This window comes from Vulpes lagopus, chromosome 5 (assembly GCF_018345385.1).
Source record: "Vulpes lagopus strain Blue_001 chromosome 5, ASM1834538v1, whole genome shotgun sequence".
Taxonomy (NCBI): Eukaryota; Metazoa; Chordata; class Mammalia; order Carnivora; family Canidae; genus Vulpes; species Vulpes lagopus.
In genome coordinates, this window is record NC_054828.1 from 31810661 (window position 1) to 31828811 (window position 18151).

Here is an 18151-nt window from a genome sequence, read left to right on the forward strand (position 1 = left end):
ACATAGTTTTCAAAAAGGAAGAAGAAACAGAGATGATCTCTTGAAGTAAAGCCAGTACCTTTTACATTGGGTCTAATATAAGACAGCAGACTGAGCTCCCCTGGATTCTCAAGCAGTGTTTTAGCTGCTCCTTCTAATCCCAACTGCTTTGCTCTCTGGGCTTTGGTGCCTTTGCTCCCAGTTTTATACGGAGCTGACTAGAAAAGAAAAAAAAAGAAAAGAAAATATACCATATCATTCAGTTTTAAAAAGCAAAAGTCAAATTGAAACATAAAATCAGAAGACATGGTAGGAATGCTAAAGATATTCTTTGCTCAATCCTTCCCTTTCCCTTCAGAGATGAATTAATACAAACCTGAGATTACTAGCTATATGAAGATGGCTGTTCCTTATCTGATTCTTTATCCTTTTCTATTTATTTCATATTAGTCATTTGTATTTACTCATCTTAAAAACTCAGTGCCTGGACTGCAAGGACTATGAGGTCCTCTCCTCAACCCAAGCGAGCTCCTCTAATAGCTGCTGATACATAATGCTTCTACTGCTTTAAACACATTCACTCTTCAATCCGAGCCATTAGGCTTCTCTTCCCACACCTTGCTGAGAGTGGTATCCTAAAGAAGCACAATGATCCTCTAATTACCAAATATACGTTTTTCAGTCCTTATCTTGCCAAAGCTCCTTGCTACATTTATTCACTTAACTATTGACCATTACCTTCTTCTAAGATTTTCTTCCCTATTGTCTTCCATGGTATCATCATCTCCTGATTCTCCTCCTACTTCCCTGACCATTCTTTCCATGTCTTCTGCTCTCCCTTCCACCACCCATGCTTCAAAAGTTAGTGTTCCTTAATGGTCTCTCCGGACTTGCTTACCCACAAGCTCTCCCTGAGTGAGTTCCATCCTCATGGCTTTCAATACCAACTACATGCTGAAGACCCTCACAGCTAGGTTTCCACCTCAGCACTCTCCCTTAGGGTTCTCAATTCCATAACATACTCTCCTTTGTCCCCTGACTCAACTGGGAATGCCTTGGAGACATGGATTATGTATTATTTATCTTAGCAAGCTACACAAAAAAGCATCTGATAGATACTGTTGCACTGTATTGAATTAAATAATGGTGGCTGATGATTTTAGCTTTTTATTTCCAGATTTTTTTTTTTAATTTTTTTTTTTTTTATTATTTATTTATGATAGTCACAGAGAGAGAGAGAGAGAGGCAGAGACACAGGCAGAGGGAGAAGCAGGCTCCATGCACCGGGAGCCCGACGTGGGATTCGATCCCGGGTCTCCAGGATCGCGCCCTGGGCCAAAGGCAGGCGCCAAACCGCTGCGCCACCCAGGGATCCCTTTCCAGATCTTTTTTAACTATAAAAAGAGACAAATCCTAATATACCTAGGTAGGTATTATATTAAAAGATTCAAAGAGTTACTTACCACATGTTCTAGTTCTTCAAAAGTTTTACAATTCAGCAAAGCTTTTAACAAGCACTCAGACATCTTCCCCTCCTTCTTAATTTTTTGGATTGTACTATGAACCTTCTTTGCAACAGCCCTGAAAATAAAAATCTTTTGTAAAATACTAGACTTATGTGTCAAAACTTCCTTTTTGAAGTTATCTCAAACTTACAGAAAAGTGGTAGGTAACATAAAACATTTTTTTCCCCTCTGAACCATTTAAGAATAAGTTACCATTGCCCAAATAATTTAGTATATATTTTTCTGTAAACAAGAATCTCCTCCTATATAACATTATAGCCATCAAAATTAGGTAATGGATATAGATATATTACTATATTGTAACCCTCAGCTCTCACTTAAGTTTCACCAATTGTTTCAATAATATCCTTGATAGAGAATTCTGTTAAGAGTGGGTTGTATGTAATTGCCATGTGTCTATGGTGCCCTTCAAGAAACATTATTTCAGTCTCTCCTTGATTCTCAAAGCCTTGACACTTTAGAATGTTACAGGCCAGTTATTTTGTAGAATGTCCTACAGTTTGAGTTCCTCTGATGTTTCTCTGTTATAGAAGTAATGCTGTATTCTTATCATTGCATCTTTTAGGTGGCAAATGATTTTCTTTCTTTCTTTTTTAATATTTTATTTATTTATTCATGGAGACGCAGAGAGAGAGAGAGAGAGGCAGAGACAGGCAGAGGGAGAAGCAGGCTCCATGCAGAGAGCCCGACGTAGGACTCGATCCCCGGTCTCCAGGATCACGCCCTGGGCCGTAGGCGGCGCTAAACCGCTGCGCCACGGGGGCTGCCCCGCAAATGATTTTCACTTGTACTATCACTCATTACCTTATATTATTTGATAGTGTGTTTGGATTTCTCCACGATGCAGGCACTCTATTCCTATGTAATTAAGTATATTGTGGAAAGGTACTCTAAAACTATCCCATTCCTTATTAAACTTTCAATTTACTTGCTGTTTTATTTATATCACCACAGACTCATGATTTTTTAAAAATTTTATTTAATGGTTATAATCCATTACTAACACTTATTTTCAGGCTCAAATTATTACAAGTTTGACCAGAAGTAACCCCTCCAAGTTAGTTTCTGTGTTCTTTTGACATATTTCCATCATTCTTTGAACATTTGTTTTCTGGCACAAGATATTCAAGGCTTTTACTTTCCTTGCCCCAGCCCTGGAATCAGGCAAATAGTAACCAAAAACCAAGTTATGGGTGCTAGATGTGCTCATTGCTACTGGGTATCACTACTCTGGACCAACACACCTAGCACCCATAACTCATTTCTAAATACCATTCTCCAATAGAGAGAGCCAGGATTTCATTGAGAAAAGCTGATTCCAGGAAACGATGCTTAGGTAGGGGCAAGGGCACAGTCACCCCACCACTTTCAGATGATTCTGTGTTGTGAACAAAATCCCGTTATATCTAAGGCCTCTCATCCTACTTTACTACATAGCATCTGCCTAATTAGATTTGCTAAAGTGATGGGGGAAAGTTAGACAAAAATATAGATTGATAAATTGATTGATATGATTGATAAGGAAAATGATTGATAAGGAAAAAAAATCTACTTATAAAAAAAAAACAAAGATAGAAGATTATAAATTAAAGAGGAAGTTTATGCAGTAACAGATTACAACCTGTGTATCTTTTACATTCCTGGTAGTCCAAGACTGTTTTCAGGGGCTGGGTCATTTTGACAAAAGGCCAATGTCCTATTGGCCTGCATATACAGAAGAGGAAAGGCATCTTTAGAGAAAATATGGAAGCTTTTCCTATGATCCATGATCAACCTCTTTTATTCACATTTTTAGTGACCCTCAGTAAAAAGTGTTTTTTACTTTGCAACCTAGTACACATATACACATATATAATTTTATATATAAAAATTATATGAACATATAAATATGTATAATAAACAGTTACATAAACATAAAGTTTCATGAGACAATATTTACCTTTACTACATAAACTACACTCTTACATTTTCTATTGTCTATTTAATTTTTGTTAAAGTGGTAATGACCCATTACATTAACTTCACTACTCCTTTATAGCTAGCAATTAACAGATTGAAAACCAATGCTTTAGTTATAGAAAATGCTGAGCTTAAGGAAAAATATAAACTATACCTCATTACCAAATCTCTGTATGGTATACAAAAGGTCTTCAAGCCCCAGTCAATATTCCCACTTAGTTGGAGAAATTTCCTCCACTAATATTCAATGTATTTCACAATTAATAGATACCCAGGGAATGAACTCATTTGCAAAAGTGTTTTTTTATAGAAAAAGAAAATAATAGTAATCTGCACATAAAGCTTCTATTTGTCTGCCATACAACCAAATATTATTAGATTATCATTAATTTTTTTGTATATTTTTTTATTGGAGTTCAATTTGCCAACATACAGCATAACACCCAGTGCTCATCCTATCAAGTGCCCCCCTCAGTGCCCATCACCCAGTCACCTCGTCCCTCTGCTCACCTCCCCTCCACTACCCCTTGTTTGTTTTCCAGAGTTAGGGGTCTCTCATGTTCCGTCACCCTTTCTGATATTTCCCACTCATTTTCTCTCCTTTCCCCTATAATCCCTTTCACTATTTTTTATATTCCCCCGAATGAATGACACCATATAATGTTTGTCTTCTCCAATTGACTTATTTCATTCAGCATAATACCCTCCAGTTCTATCCACGTTGAAGCAAGTGGTGGGTATTTGTTGTTTCTAAAGGCTGAGTAATATTCCATTGTATATATAGACCACAACTTCTTTATCCATTCATCTTTCAATGGACACGGAGGCTCCTTCCAGATTATCATTAATTTTTAAATAAACTATTCTTGTTCGTTTGTGACACTTTCCTCATTTTCAGATCCCTAAATCCTCACATTTTCTTCATTAGCTTGCCTTCAACCAGATAGAAAGCTTACTTCAGAATTCATAAACTACTGGCCTTCAACATGTGGCCTGTAGGTGATTTCATCTAGCCCAGAAAATGTTTATATAATAACTCAGATTGCCGGGTTCTTTTAAAAAATAGGATAAGCTGGCAAGCTGGGTAGACAAGCCTGATGTCAGTAATCAGCTGGAGTAGATGCCACTCCTCCTAGGGGTTAGGATCTACAGTCTGTATCCCTTGATGCTCATTACTAACCTGGCCCTGGAAGACTTGATTCTGAATCTACTTGATAACCTAGTCATTTATGCTTCTGGGTTGGTTAATTGATTTTGCCTCTCAGTGAACTTTAACTCTCCACCTATTAGCACTTTAATACTCCTGGACTAAAAGAACTTTAACAAAAGGTGTAGAAATGCTAGTAAGATGCAGGTTCCCGCCAAAATCATAGGAAGATTATTAGGCTGCTTGTAAAAATAACTTTTAGCACTTTGAGAATGGCTTGAAGGTAAGATTATGTTCAATATTAATCAGATCCTTGTCATAAAGTTGAAAAACAAACATGTTAACAACACAGTGCTTGGCTTGTAGGAGATGTGCAATAAATGCATGAATGGTGAAGAGTGTTTTAATAAGCTCTACTGAAAAATATAATATAGTCTTTGCATGCTTATTTCTAAATTATTACAGTAAGTCCAGAAGAATAATTTTTGTAAGGGTGCTTTTCATTCTATGGCCACACAAAACTTAAGACCCACTAATATCAAAATATCATGCCCTTTAAAAGGTTAGAAAAAGGAATATACATATTTCCCTCCAAATTGTATACACCAAAAAACTCTTCATTTTAGGACTTCATAATATTAAGAGGATAGTTTTACAATAAGCTGTTGAAGATTCAGACTAAAATGCATTTTTCTCAGTTTCTTTTCTTTGCCATATGCACAACCAATTCTATGAAAGAATATAATGGTCAAACTCTTAGGCACACACTTTTAATGCAAACCTCCTTTCTGCCCATGTGTGCCCCAAGCTATGCATAAACACTCCAGCAGAGGGACTCTGTATACACCTAAAGAAATAAAATGGAGCTGACTTCCTCTGTCAGAAGGCAACTATATTCAGATTATAATAATTCAAGAAAACAAAACAATGGAACTGTTGAAATATGCTGTCATTCATTTCTTCACTGTTTCTCCTCCCTAGCTCACATGGCCTCTTTCCCCTCACAGTAGGTTCTTCCCAGGTTTCTTACCGGAGCTCCTCTAGGGTTTGTCGAACTTCTCTCAAGGAATCAGCATCAAGGTTATTAATAAGCTCTTTTCGATACCGTATAATGAAGGGAATTGTGTTATCATCATTAAAGAGACGAATAATGTTGGCACATACCCAAAGTTCAATATTAGTTCTCTCAGATAAAACCTGCAAATTAAGGATAGTGATTTAAAATCCTGAAAATTAAACATCTATACTGTAATGTATGGTTCAAATATAGAATCAAATAATGTTCTCCAGTCACTTAGAAACTACTTTCTGTGGTTTAAAAAAATACATATATGTACTGACAATCATAAAATAGTCAGTAATTCAGTAAAATCCAATAAAGCCACTGTATAATCATTCAAGTTCTACAAGGCTCAATAAGACACATTTTTCCCCTCTCAAGAGTTAGCAGTAAGTATCAAGGAGTTAGTAACTCATTGACATGCCAACACATGACACTGTTGTCTCACTGCTAGTGAGAAAATGCAATGGTCCATCCACTAGAGAAAGAACAGTTTGGCAGTATCTATCAAAATTTGTAATACATAAACTCTTTGACCCAGCAATTCCACTCCTGATGTACTCATACCCTTGGGAAATGATATTATTTATAGCGATATTTTTTGAAGAACTTTTTGCAGTATAATAAAAGTGAGCAAAAACCTAAGTCTATAATGGGAAACTGGTAAATAAATCATGATATGATAAGAGTAGAATACCATGTAAACTGAAATGGAATGACTCACAAAACCTAGGAACATTGCTTACAAAGAACACTGGCTGAGTGAGGATAGGAAGATTCCTGTGATCTTTTGATTTTAATATCATACACATATACTACATATTTGAAAATAATTAAGTCTTTTTAATAAAACAAATCTATGGGTTTCAGGAGAAGGTACATGTAAGCAGAAAGGTAGAGAAGTCTCAAGAAGAGAAAGAAGGAAATGCAATCTCAGTAACTGTTCTCAAAACCCAAGCAGATCTTTCAAAGTACAGCACAAAAGGCACAAATTTTATTACTATCTCAATCTTGATGCCCAAGATCAGTCAAAACTGGAAGGGTAATAAAAACCCAGAAAAATTATTAAAGAATTATCATAATCAACTAATTAACAAAATCAAGCTAATATATAGAATAGAATGAATTTCAAAACTACAGATGAAATAAAAGGCTGAAATCCAGAGACTATCCAAGGAGGATACGCTCATTCTCCTGGGCATCTTAAATCCTGAGACCTATATTTTATTACCATTTTGATGCATTAATACCATCTCTCCGGTGAGTGAGAATGCCAACTTCACATCTCCAGACTCATTTAGATAACTACCTGACATACTCTCTTGAAAACATAATGGGCATCTCAAACGGCTTTGCAAAGTGATCTTCCTCTCAGACTTATTCCTCCTCCAGTGTTCCCCGTTATTATGTCCAAACAGAAGTTCAAGCCAGAAAACTAAGAGTCTAACCCTTTCATTTCCTTCAACTCTTAAAGCCACTCTATCAAAAGAATTAATTCACCTAACCGCAAAATATTTCTGTAGTCCTATCACTCCTGTTCATTTCTTCCTCCCTACACCTATCTAGATGAACCAGGATTACTCAATAGCCTATAACTATTCTTGCATCCAATTCAATCCCATCTATTCTAGTCTCCATGAACCAACAGGGATTTTTTTTTAAAGATTTTATTTATTTATTCATGACAGACAGAAAGGGAGAGACAGAGACACAGGCAGAGGGAGAAGCAGGCTCCATACAGGGAGCCTGACGCGGGACTCGATCCTGGGACTCCAGGATCACGCCCTGGGCTGAAGGTGGTGCTAAACCACTGAGCCACCCAGGGATCCCGGGATTTTTTTTTTTAAATGTTACTCAGAGGTGCCTAGGTAGCTTAGTTAAGCATCTGACTTGATTTCAGCTCAGGTCATGACCTCAGGATCATGAGACTGAGCCCCAAGTTGGGCACTTCACTGGGGAGTCAGCTTGAGATTCTCTGTCTCCCACTCTCTCTGCCTTCTCCCGCCCTGACTTGTACACACACTGTCTTGCTCTTTCTCTCGCTCTCTTCAAAATAAAGAAATCTAAAAAAAAAAAAAATAATAAAGAAGAAGAAGAAGAAAAAGAAAAAATGTACACTGGATCATGTCACTTGACTGATCAAAACCTTTCAATGATTTCCCATTGCATTTAGAATCTAAACTCCTTACCATGACCCAAAAAATCAGCCTCTTATCAATCTCATCTTATCCAGTCTTCCCCTCATTAGAAACCAGCCCCAATGACTTTCTCTTAGTTTCCTAGAACATGTTCAGTTTCTTCTCTCTTTAGAGGCATTCCTGAGGTTGCTCCCTCATTCAGAAATTCTGATCTTACTTGTTATCTTCCCTGACCCCGACAAAATCAGACTCATCAGTATTTTCTCAAACCTATACCTCGTCCTATTTCTTATTCCAGCCAACATCATTTTCTACCACAGAAACCGTCAGGGATATTACAGCTATCTCCTTCAATTCCAACTTTCTATTAGATAGCAGCTATGTCCCTTGAGGGTACTTGACCTCAACTCCACCTCCACAGCCTTTTGTTCAGTATTCAGTTGTTTTATAATTAAGTGCCAGAGTGTGGTCAGAAAGATTGGTCCAGTCAGCATAAAGCTCAAGACTTGGGTTGAAACTCTGGACCCAGGTACAATTTCTTCTAGAGAAACACGGTTTGTACATGTAGACTCCTGAAGCTGAGGATGGCAGTGCAAAGAACATCATGGAAAGACTGTATCAGTGCACTGATCAAACTTCTGTTAGAGGTTAAGAAATATCCTTCAATGCTTAAACATTCTAGTAAGTTCTCAGTATCACTGTGTGTTCCCTATCACGACCATCTAATCTGCCCCCAAGGAAGCAAACTGAACTTCTAACATGTCTGTTCTTTCCCCTCAAGTTCCCTTTCTGTTAATATCATCTTTTATCTGAACCACAGAGCAGTTTTGTTTTCTATACTTTCCACCCAGCCTCTCTACATTACTCCTGATTATGTTTCTAAAACACAGATATAATAAATTGAGTTTTTTTTCTTTTTTTTTTTTTTTTATTTATTTATTTTCTTTTTTTCTTCTTCTGAACACAAGCCCCAATGACTCTTATCAACCTGCTGGTAAAAGTCCAACCACTGCGACCTAGTTTTAAAATCCCTTCCTAACTGTGATTCCAAACTGTACTGTCTTAAAGGAGTAAACAATCTAGAAGGGAAGGCAAATGTCAATGCAAATAAGAACAAATAAAACAGGATGTGCCAATGATATACTGTTTTCAGAGAAAAGTCTCCCGGGGGTTATCAAGGAAGGCTTCCTACAGGGGTAGCATTTCAGCTGGCCCTTGAAAGATAGGCCAGATTCTAAAAGACAGATGTAAGAAATGAAAATGACTAAAATGCTCATCATTTTGTGTGATTGTTACAGCAACCTATGGGTTCCCACTATCCTAAACTACCTCAGCTACTATTAACTGAAAAGGCACCCCCATAGCCCAAGATCCAAATTTGGGTAGAACTAGGTCTTAACAAATCCAGAAGCATCATATGTGTTAAGGAAGTGTACTCTGCTGCTTATATAGATTTATATAGATTTATATTTAGATTTATATAGATGCTGCTCCATGAAATTAAACACAACAAAACTCCGTAATAAGTAGTGTCCAGTTTTGGGCCTCCAAATCACCTAATTCCTTCTGTCTTAATTTGATCAACTGTTTATTTTAGCTCTTATTATGTGCCATTAACCATACCAAGCCAGTGAAAATCAAATGTAAAATGACAAGTACCTCTTCCCAAGGAGCTTTTAAGCTAGAAGGAAGACAGACAGACGAGTAGTTAAAATATATTGTGATCTAGGACAGCCCTGGGTGGCTCAGCGGTTTAGCGCCTGCCTTGGCCCAGGGTGTGATCCTGGAGACCCGGGATCAAGTCCCACGTTGGGCTCCCTGCATGGAGCCTGCTTCTCCCCCTGCCTGTGTCTTTGCCTTTTCTCTCTCTGTGTCTCTCATGAATAAATAAATAAAATCTTTAAAAAAAAAAAAAAAAATATATATATATATAGTGATCTGTACTCTGACAGAAGCACATGTAGATTATTTTAAGAGCACATGGGAGATAGAAACATCTAATTCTACAGCAATGGAAAAGCAACAAAGAGAATGAAGGTATCTCCAGGCAGCCAGATAGGGGCAGGAATTCCATGAAGAAAGAACAGCATGTCAAAAGGCACTAATGAGAAACTACTGCACGTTTTTTAAATTCCTGTAAATTCAGCAATGCTAAAATGTACAAAGGGTGTTAAGATGAGGTGAGAAATGGAAAGGTGGATGAAGCTAGATGGTGGATTCCAGGTAGAGTTTGAACTCAATATTGAGCCACTCAGTAATGATCTGCTTATTACTTAATTTCAGCTGTTGAGCCAACCTCCCTGTACAAACCCCTGTGACATTTTATGAGTCAGTGAAATCTGTGGACTAGAGAAAGTGGCTCACAATGTGTGGTCCCCAAACCAGTAGCATAAGCAGCACCTGGGAACTTGCCAGAAATGCAAATTATTGAGCTCCACCCAGATCCACTGAAGAACCACCTCTTGGTTAGGGCCCAGAAATCTGTGTTTTAGAAAAATGAGGCAAACAACAAAGATGTAACTGAAAGAGTTGAAAGTAGAGATCAAACCTCAGGGATGGGTAAGGGTAAGGCAGAGAACTACCATAGTTTTTATTTTGAAACTACTCACATTCATTACTTTAATAATATTTATACTTAACTGGTTAGGAATGAGAGTAAAGTAAAAAAGAAGGCAGTCTCAGGATTTTTTTCAGTTCTAACACTTAAATATAAGAGGCACTTTTTGTGACTTGTTTTAAGCTAACATTTGTATAGAGCTTATTATGTTCTCAACACTTTCACATATTCAGTATTAACTCAAACTACATGAGACAGTTACTACTCCCATTTTATAGAAAGAAAAACTGAGGCCCAAAAAAGCTAAATGAATTGCCCAAAGTCTACAAGCTACATTACCTTTTTAAAAATCTGATTTGTGTGCAAAGCAAGATGATATTTTGGGGGACAAAAATACAAATTAATCAAATAGTCTCACTTCTCTTCCTGAATCAACTGCAGATAAAACAGTTCCTTTATACTGCCCTCTGGTGTCTAAAACTTCTAACAAAATGGCCTTCTCCCAAAGTGTCCTGAGATTTATTTTTCCAATCTATATTCCCATTTCCTGAATTAAAAAAGAAAATATCTGGGTATCAACAAACTATAGCCTTAATCATCCTGGTAGCATCTATGTTTTAAAAGAACACCTAAATTAAGTTCTACTCATTAGAATTCTAATGAAAAAAAAAAAAAAAAAAAAAAAAAAAGAATTCTAATGAGTAGACTTGAGAGAAAATTTTCTACTCAAAATCATTTCCCAATCAGCAGTTGAACACCTCCTTTATGAAAAGCTTTTGATTCCTGCTGTTTTCTTTACTCCTGCCTATTTATTATATCACTTAATTTATCACACAGAAGCTTCCTTAAAGACTGCAAAGGAAAAACTATGCTGTTAGAAGTCAGAAGGGTGGTTACAGGAAAGGGGACAGGAGATTGGAAAACCATATAAAAGGGGCTCATTGGGTGCTGGGAAGGTTCTGCTTCTTGATCTGGAAGCTTGTTATTTTCAAACATTCATGAGCTATACACTTAAGTATATATATTTCAAAAATAGGTATTTTAAAGAGCCCATAACAAATACCAGCTAAATCAAAGAAACAAAAACGGCTAATCCAATTGTTTTACTTAATCCCTCCTGGAACAAACAGGTAACCTGTTAATGGGCGGTGTGTGCTTATATGCGGAAATACAGTGAGAAAGCCAACTCAGAGATACTCAAACCCCCTTTCCATCTCACTTCTTTCCCCAATTTTGTTATCCCATGGTCCTCTTCACCCATATCATTTCCCATTATCTCTTGCAAGAAAAATGGCTAATAAAGAAGGCTTTGCTTGCTTTTCCTCCCTAATTTAGCAAACTTTACTAACATTATATGTGGCTACTCCACTCCCATACTCTCAGGCCCCTCAAAATAAAAAGACTATAACAGCAGTCACCATTTTGAAGCATTTAATTTTCTAAAAACTGATTGTAGCTAGTTACCTCTTCAAATTCTAAAGAAGGCCATGGTATTTGCATAATTATATAATGTTCTTTAATGAAAATTAGTTTCTGATAATGACCACACATTTGCAGTGTGGGGGAAAGGGCTGAAGAATAGGTTGCCTCTGTTCAAGGGATCTGGAAATTCCCAAAGCCTGATTAAGAAATGGCCACAAAGTACATTTATACATAAAGTCTAGCCCTTTCATGAAGATGGCACTGAAGGTGAAGAACAAAGCCTCTGCCCCTCCCAAAGCCAAAGCCAAAGCCAAGGCTTTGAAGGCCAAGAAAGTGGTGCTGAAAGGCATTCACAATCACAAAAAAAGATCTGCATGTCACCTACATTCCAACAACCAACACTGCATCTCTGAAAGCAGCCCACACAGTCTCAAAAGAGTGCCCCCAGGAGAAATAAGTTTGATCACTATGCCATCATCAAACTCCCTCTGACTACCGAGTCAGCCATCAAGAAAATAGAAGACAACAACACACTTCTGTTCCCTGTGGATGTCAAGGCCAATAAGCAGTGGATAAAACAGGCTGTAAAGAAGTTCTATGACATTGATGTGAAGGTCAACACCCTGATCAGGCCTGATGGAGAGAAGAAGGCTCCTCCTGTTCAACTGGCTCCTGACTATGATGCTTTGGATGTCACCAAAAAAATTGGGATCATCTAAACTGAGTCCAGCTGGCTAAATCTAAATATAAATTTTTTCATCCCCAAAAAATAAATAAATAAAAATAAATAAAATCTATAAAAAACTTAAGTACTAAAGTATTTTAGGGAACTGTATTCCCTTCCCAAACAAGATGGTGATATTCCTGAAAAAGCAATAGACTTTTCAGAGTTCAAAAACACACTGTCAAAGCAGGAAGGGGCCATGCGGAACATGAAGGAAATATAAGTGACATTTCCCACTTGATCAATTAGTGATGATTAATAATCTCTTTACAATTAATTTCCATCAACAATTTCTTCCTAACTAGGTATCTTTCAGGATTTCCCCCAAAGAACTTGGCCACATATTTTGTGGCAGATAATATGCCTATCACAGGTGTTTGAATGACTGGTCCTCATCCAAAGGCTAGAGGCCTTCCTGACTGTTGGACTCTGCACTGGTGACTCTCACTCTTCTCTCCTAACACCTGCCACTGTTGTCAACCATGTTTGGAAATAAGAATGCAGTGCCAAAATAAAATTACTCTCTGCTGTTTATGGGGGAGTAAGAAAGGAAAGGAAAAGAAATCCACATATACCGTAAGAATAGTCTAAAAAAGTAATTCAAGGTTTAACAAGGATGACTACCTCTGGTTATAAAAACAACAACAACAACAACAACAACAACAACAACAACATATAAAAATCATACCCAAAGTTCCCCGGGCAACCCCTAAACCCATCTAGAAAATGCTGAGCTTACTAGTTGTCAGGTTGCTCAACCAAAATAACAGCTATAGTTTAACCATTTCTCCTAACTCACAAGTAAGGTGTGCCATATTCCAAGAACAGGCTTGTTTGAGCTGTCAAAAATCACTCCCAATAAGGAGGAGGAGGAGAAAACAATGCTTGGAACTGAGAAGAAGAAAAAAAAACAAACCTGAAAAAGTGCCTTCAAGTCCTCATGGTTTTCCAATTTCTGGCTCAAGGCCTTTGGGAGACGTGATCACACTTTGTCCCTTCCATTCTTTGAAAGACCTCTGTGTCTTTGGTAATAAACTCTTTTGTTTCAGTTCATTACAAGTAGGTTTCCATTACTTGAAACCAAGAGATAATGGGCTAAGGAAGGACCATTTCATCTCCTTTTCCGTTACACAGATTAGGAGATGGGTGTGAAGCAAAGTGTCATAGGGTAAGTAGCCCTAAACCTTGAAGAATTTATCTCTGCATCTCAAGAGACTTCATGGTCTCTGAAACCCTCTTCCCTCCCTCCTGTTCACCGTCCACTAGAGGCAGATCTATGTTCACAGCAGAGAAATAAGCTTCTAAGTGTTAGCGAAAGGAAAGGGAAGTGGGACACATCCACCTGCCCCTAGGAGTCTGTACTGAAACTAAACAAGGTGTCTGCATTTTAAGAAAGCTTTCAGGTGAATCTGATGCAGATGGTCTAATATCCATCCTTTTAAAACATGTCCTTGTGTGGGAGTGGAGTAGGGAGAAAAAGTTTCAAAAAAACATGTCTTTGTAGACCTAAGTGAATAAAGAAAAAGATGGTATATAAAGGAGCCTAATTATACACAGTTTAGTTCAAGAACAAGAATTAAAAGAAAGCTCTGAGGCAACATTTTATTCCTTAGTGGGCCAGAGAAAAGAAAAATCATAATTAAAAATTACTGCTGATGTTCCACTAATAGGTTATAGAAGAGACAACACGGGGGGAAAAAAACTCCTCTGAAGAAAAAGGTAACGTGCAGACAGTCCCAGACTGGGAAGTAGCATTAGGAGCCAGCAGAGGCTCCCAGGCTCTAGAGCAGTAATTCACAGAAAGGGAAGGAGTACCCATCAGAATCACCATGAGACAGCCAAAAGAAGAGTAGACACTTCTCTACCGTGAAAGGCACTGCCATAATTAAGTTTGAAATGTCCCCAGAATGTGTTGGCATTGACAAAAGGTTGAGAATCACCATTTAAAAGTCACTCTTCAGGTCTTCTCTGTCATCCCCAAAACCAACCAAGAAATGGCAAGAAATCCAAGGCAGCTCAAGTTGGAATTCAGATAGTTTTCCTAGGAAATTTCTAGACCTTGTTTACTGTATAACATTACATTAAGAATTAGAACAGTACTAATGGCCAATGACCTAATTACTCACATTGCTTTTATAGGGAAATACAGTCCAAATTCAAAATAAAACCTTAACAATGAATTTATGAGGGCCCAGTTTGTTGGTGCAAGCTCTTTTGAGTACATGTTCACCAAAACACCATGGCAGAGATCCACCTCACCTGAGATCACAGCTCTTAGCTCAAGATCTGATGATAATGAGCTATAATATAAAATAGTACACCTAGGATAGGAACCAATAGTTGAGGTCTCCAGAAATCACTGGCAAAACTGAAGAGACCTGAAAACTTCCAACCCTTTCCTTACCCAGTGCCACTCCTATCTTAGTAAAAAAAGAAAGGAATCTAGTGAACTAAAATGACAAGAGGATGACTGCACATACCTGTACTATGTCCCAGTTCATTTCCACCTCCTCTTTAATGTTGTTTGCATTTGCTGGAAACCTCACAGGCTGCCCCTGAGGACATGTTTCAGTCTTCATTTTCTTTAAAGGGGACTGACCAAATGTGAAGTCATCTTCACTCTCTTCCTTCTTGCACACACCTTCCCACAAGGTGCTTGTGGATGGTGTCTCTGCAGTGCTGGCCCTGTTGGATTCTTCATCAACTTTCAGCTTTTTGATCCTCTGACCCGAAGGTGACTGACTTGAATTCTTCCGTTTTGCCTTTGCTGTCTTCAAAGTCTTCACGGTATCCGATTTATTTTTTTTGTCTTCCAAATCAACATCAGCAATAGCCACAGAGTTATTCTATCAAACCACAAATAGAATACATGAGAATTAAAAGATAAAAACCAAGTGCTCTGGAATATTATTCAGCAATAAAAAGGAACAAATTACTGATACACACAATAACCTGGACGAATCTCAAAGAAACTATGTAGAGTGGAAGTGGAAAAAGGCAATTGCAAAAAGTTACATACTTTATAATTTACATAACATTAATGGTTTATAATTTATATAATATTCCTGAAAAAATTAGTGGTTACTGAAGGTCAGAGACAGGAGCAAGGGTCTGGAGGGAGGTGGGTATTACTACAAAATGGCAAATACTAGGCAGTACTAGGGATCCTTGTGGTGACCAAACTATTCTGACTGATGGATACAACACATATGCATACAGGTGACAAAATTATACAGAAGTACACAAATAAGTGGACAAAAAAAAAATTCTCTTAGGGTATACTGTCTCTGTATTATTTTTTACAACTGCATGTGAATCTATAATTACCTAGAAATAAAAAGTTTCACTTTTAAAAATGAGTAAAGGATAAGTCTATGCATGCTGGGAAAACCAAGATTCTAAAGCTTGCAATCAAAAGTCAACCCTTGGGGGTAAAAAATAACACTTACATACTCATAGAACTCAATAGGCTATACCTGACACCAATTTATGCAGAAGCCAAGGGAACAGAAAACAGAGCAGAGTAGTGTCAGGCATTTTTCTTTAGGAGGAATCTATATAATAGTCCACACTAGTGTCTAGGGGCCACTCTCTCCACCACCCCTACCCCTCATGACAGCTCAGGTGTGAAGGAATGACACTTGGCATTCATTTTGGCACTGGAATGGTAAAAAACATACAGACCCTACCTGTATGGAGTTTACAGTTTCACCAGCTAGCCTATTTTTGGTTACCTAAGTAGATGTAGCTAGCACAAACTCGAATAAAAGAATTCTCAAACTATTTGTCAGTCAAAATTCAATTTTCTCTCCTATCAAGTATTTTTCCAGAATTATTGACTACTAAAAATCCTGGGAACTACCTAAAGAGCATCCCCATCCTAATACCCACCTACCACCACCTAACCTGGAAATGATGTACATTAGATAGCCCTCTGAGTATTACATTTTTAGCTGAAACATTATGGATAAGAACTGAGATATAAAAATAGAATTATTCTGAGGTCCATAAGAGTTAATAATAGCCTGATCAAATGACTTGACATAGCAGAAGAAAAAAGGTGTCAACTGTACAGAGGGCTGTTAACCATGTAGGAGAAGAAAAAGAGGAACTATAAAAAGCAAATACCATCTATGATCAGCCATTCTTCTAAGCAACGTACAAAGAAGAGGAAAGCTTAGCAAATGGACTCTGAGTATTTTGGTCTCAAAGGTAAGACAGCCCTCCTGTGAGATGCATACACCAGACTACCTTAGATTCATGCATTTAAAACATGTGATGTAATTGTGACAAACATTAATGCCTAGAACACAGCAGGCGTTCAATAAATCCAAAAGAATAGATTTATTTAATTCCCCCAATCTGGATCCATGCTCATTGAGTAAATTTCTGATTCTTACTTAAGTGCCTACTTACTTTAGCCTCTGAGGACAGTATCGGTCGGAAAAATTTCATGTCCTTGTGATTATTATATCAAATAATTAATTATTAAAGCAGCACTCTGTTTTTATACATCCTTCTTATGAGCATGGCTGAGATAAAACCACCCATGAGAGACATGTGTTCCTGAAATGCTCTCAAAATCATGTTGCTAACTTAGAATCCCAGTTCCATCACGTACTATCTGCTACCCATAAGGAAATCACTTCACATTTCTTTCCCTGGCTTTCTTATCTATAAAATCAGGATACTAATAGCAACTGCCTCGAGTAGTTGTTGTGAGTTAAGATTTAAGTAAGCTCATGCAACCCAACTGTTGAGCATGTTGCCTGGCTGATGGTAAGAACTAAAATATCTGCAGACACCACCATTATTACCACTACTATCATATCTAGACAATCTCCTAGGAGAGGGAAAAGGAAGTAGACAAAGAAATGAAGAAAATGTAAAATGATCAAAAGGAAAAAAAGTCAACAATCACAAAAACACTTAAAGGTACCCCCTTTGGACCCTTCAGGCAAGATTTACCGAGGGTTTCTCAGTGTTGTCCACAGAACCTTTTAGGGGATTTGTGAGATCAAACTCTTCACAATAATGCTTAAACACGATTTGCCTTTTTTTGTTGTTGACATTTCAATGATAGTACAAGAGCAATGGTAGCAAAACCCAAGGCAATGGCATCAAGTAGTACTAGCAATCAATGTTCCCTTCACTGACACACACTTGCAGTAAAAAAATGTGAGTTTAACAATGCAGTTAAAAATTATTAAGTATTAGGGGCAGCCCTGGTGGCTCAGCGTTTTAGCACTGCCTTCAGCCCAGGGCCTGATCTTGGAGACCCGGGATTGAGTCCCATGTCAGGCTCCATGCATGGAGCCTGCTTCTCCCTCTGTCTGGGTCTCTGCCTCTCTCTCTCTCTCTCTCTCCCTCTCTGTGTCTCTCATGAATAAATAAATAAAATCTTTCAAAAAAAAATTATTAAGTTTTAGCGCACCTGGCTGGTTCTGTTGGTAGAGCCTGCTACTCTCGATCTCAGGGTTGTGTATTCAAGCCCCACATTGAACATGGAGCCTATATTAAAAAAATAAGTAAATAATTTTTAAAAATTATTAAATTTTAAAGTTTCAATCCTTGAAAACATATCTTTTTTTAAGATTTTATTTATTTATTTGAGATAGAGCAAGGGAGAGAGAGTGAGA

At 37.6% G+C, this 18151-nt stretch overlaps 1 protein-coding gene across 14 annotated transcripts in view; it reads right to left on the reverse strand.

Annotated features, from left to right (window-relative positions):
- Nucleotides 1-18151, reverse strand: part of SRBD1 (S1 RNA binding domain 1) — a 320333-nt gene that overhangs the window by 288601 nt on the left and 13581 nt on the right. For all 14 annotated transcript variants that reach the window (XR_005987873.1, XR_005987872.1, XR_005987874.1 and 11 more), the window contains exons 4-7: nt 14993-15358; nt 5642-5808; nt 1443-1560; nt 59-197 (exon numbers count right to left, since the gene is read on the reverse strand). Coding sequence is in view for 3 of the 14 variants with exons in the window: in XM_041755611.1 (XP_041611545.1) it covers nt 59-197; nt 1443-1560; nt 5642-5808; nt 14993-15358 (790 nt within the window). In the remaining 11 variants the exon portion in view is untranslated. The remainder of the gene's footprint in view (nt 1-58; nt 198-1442; nt 1561-5641; nt 5809-14992; nt 15359-18151) is intronic.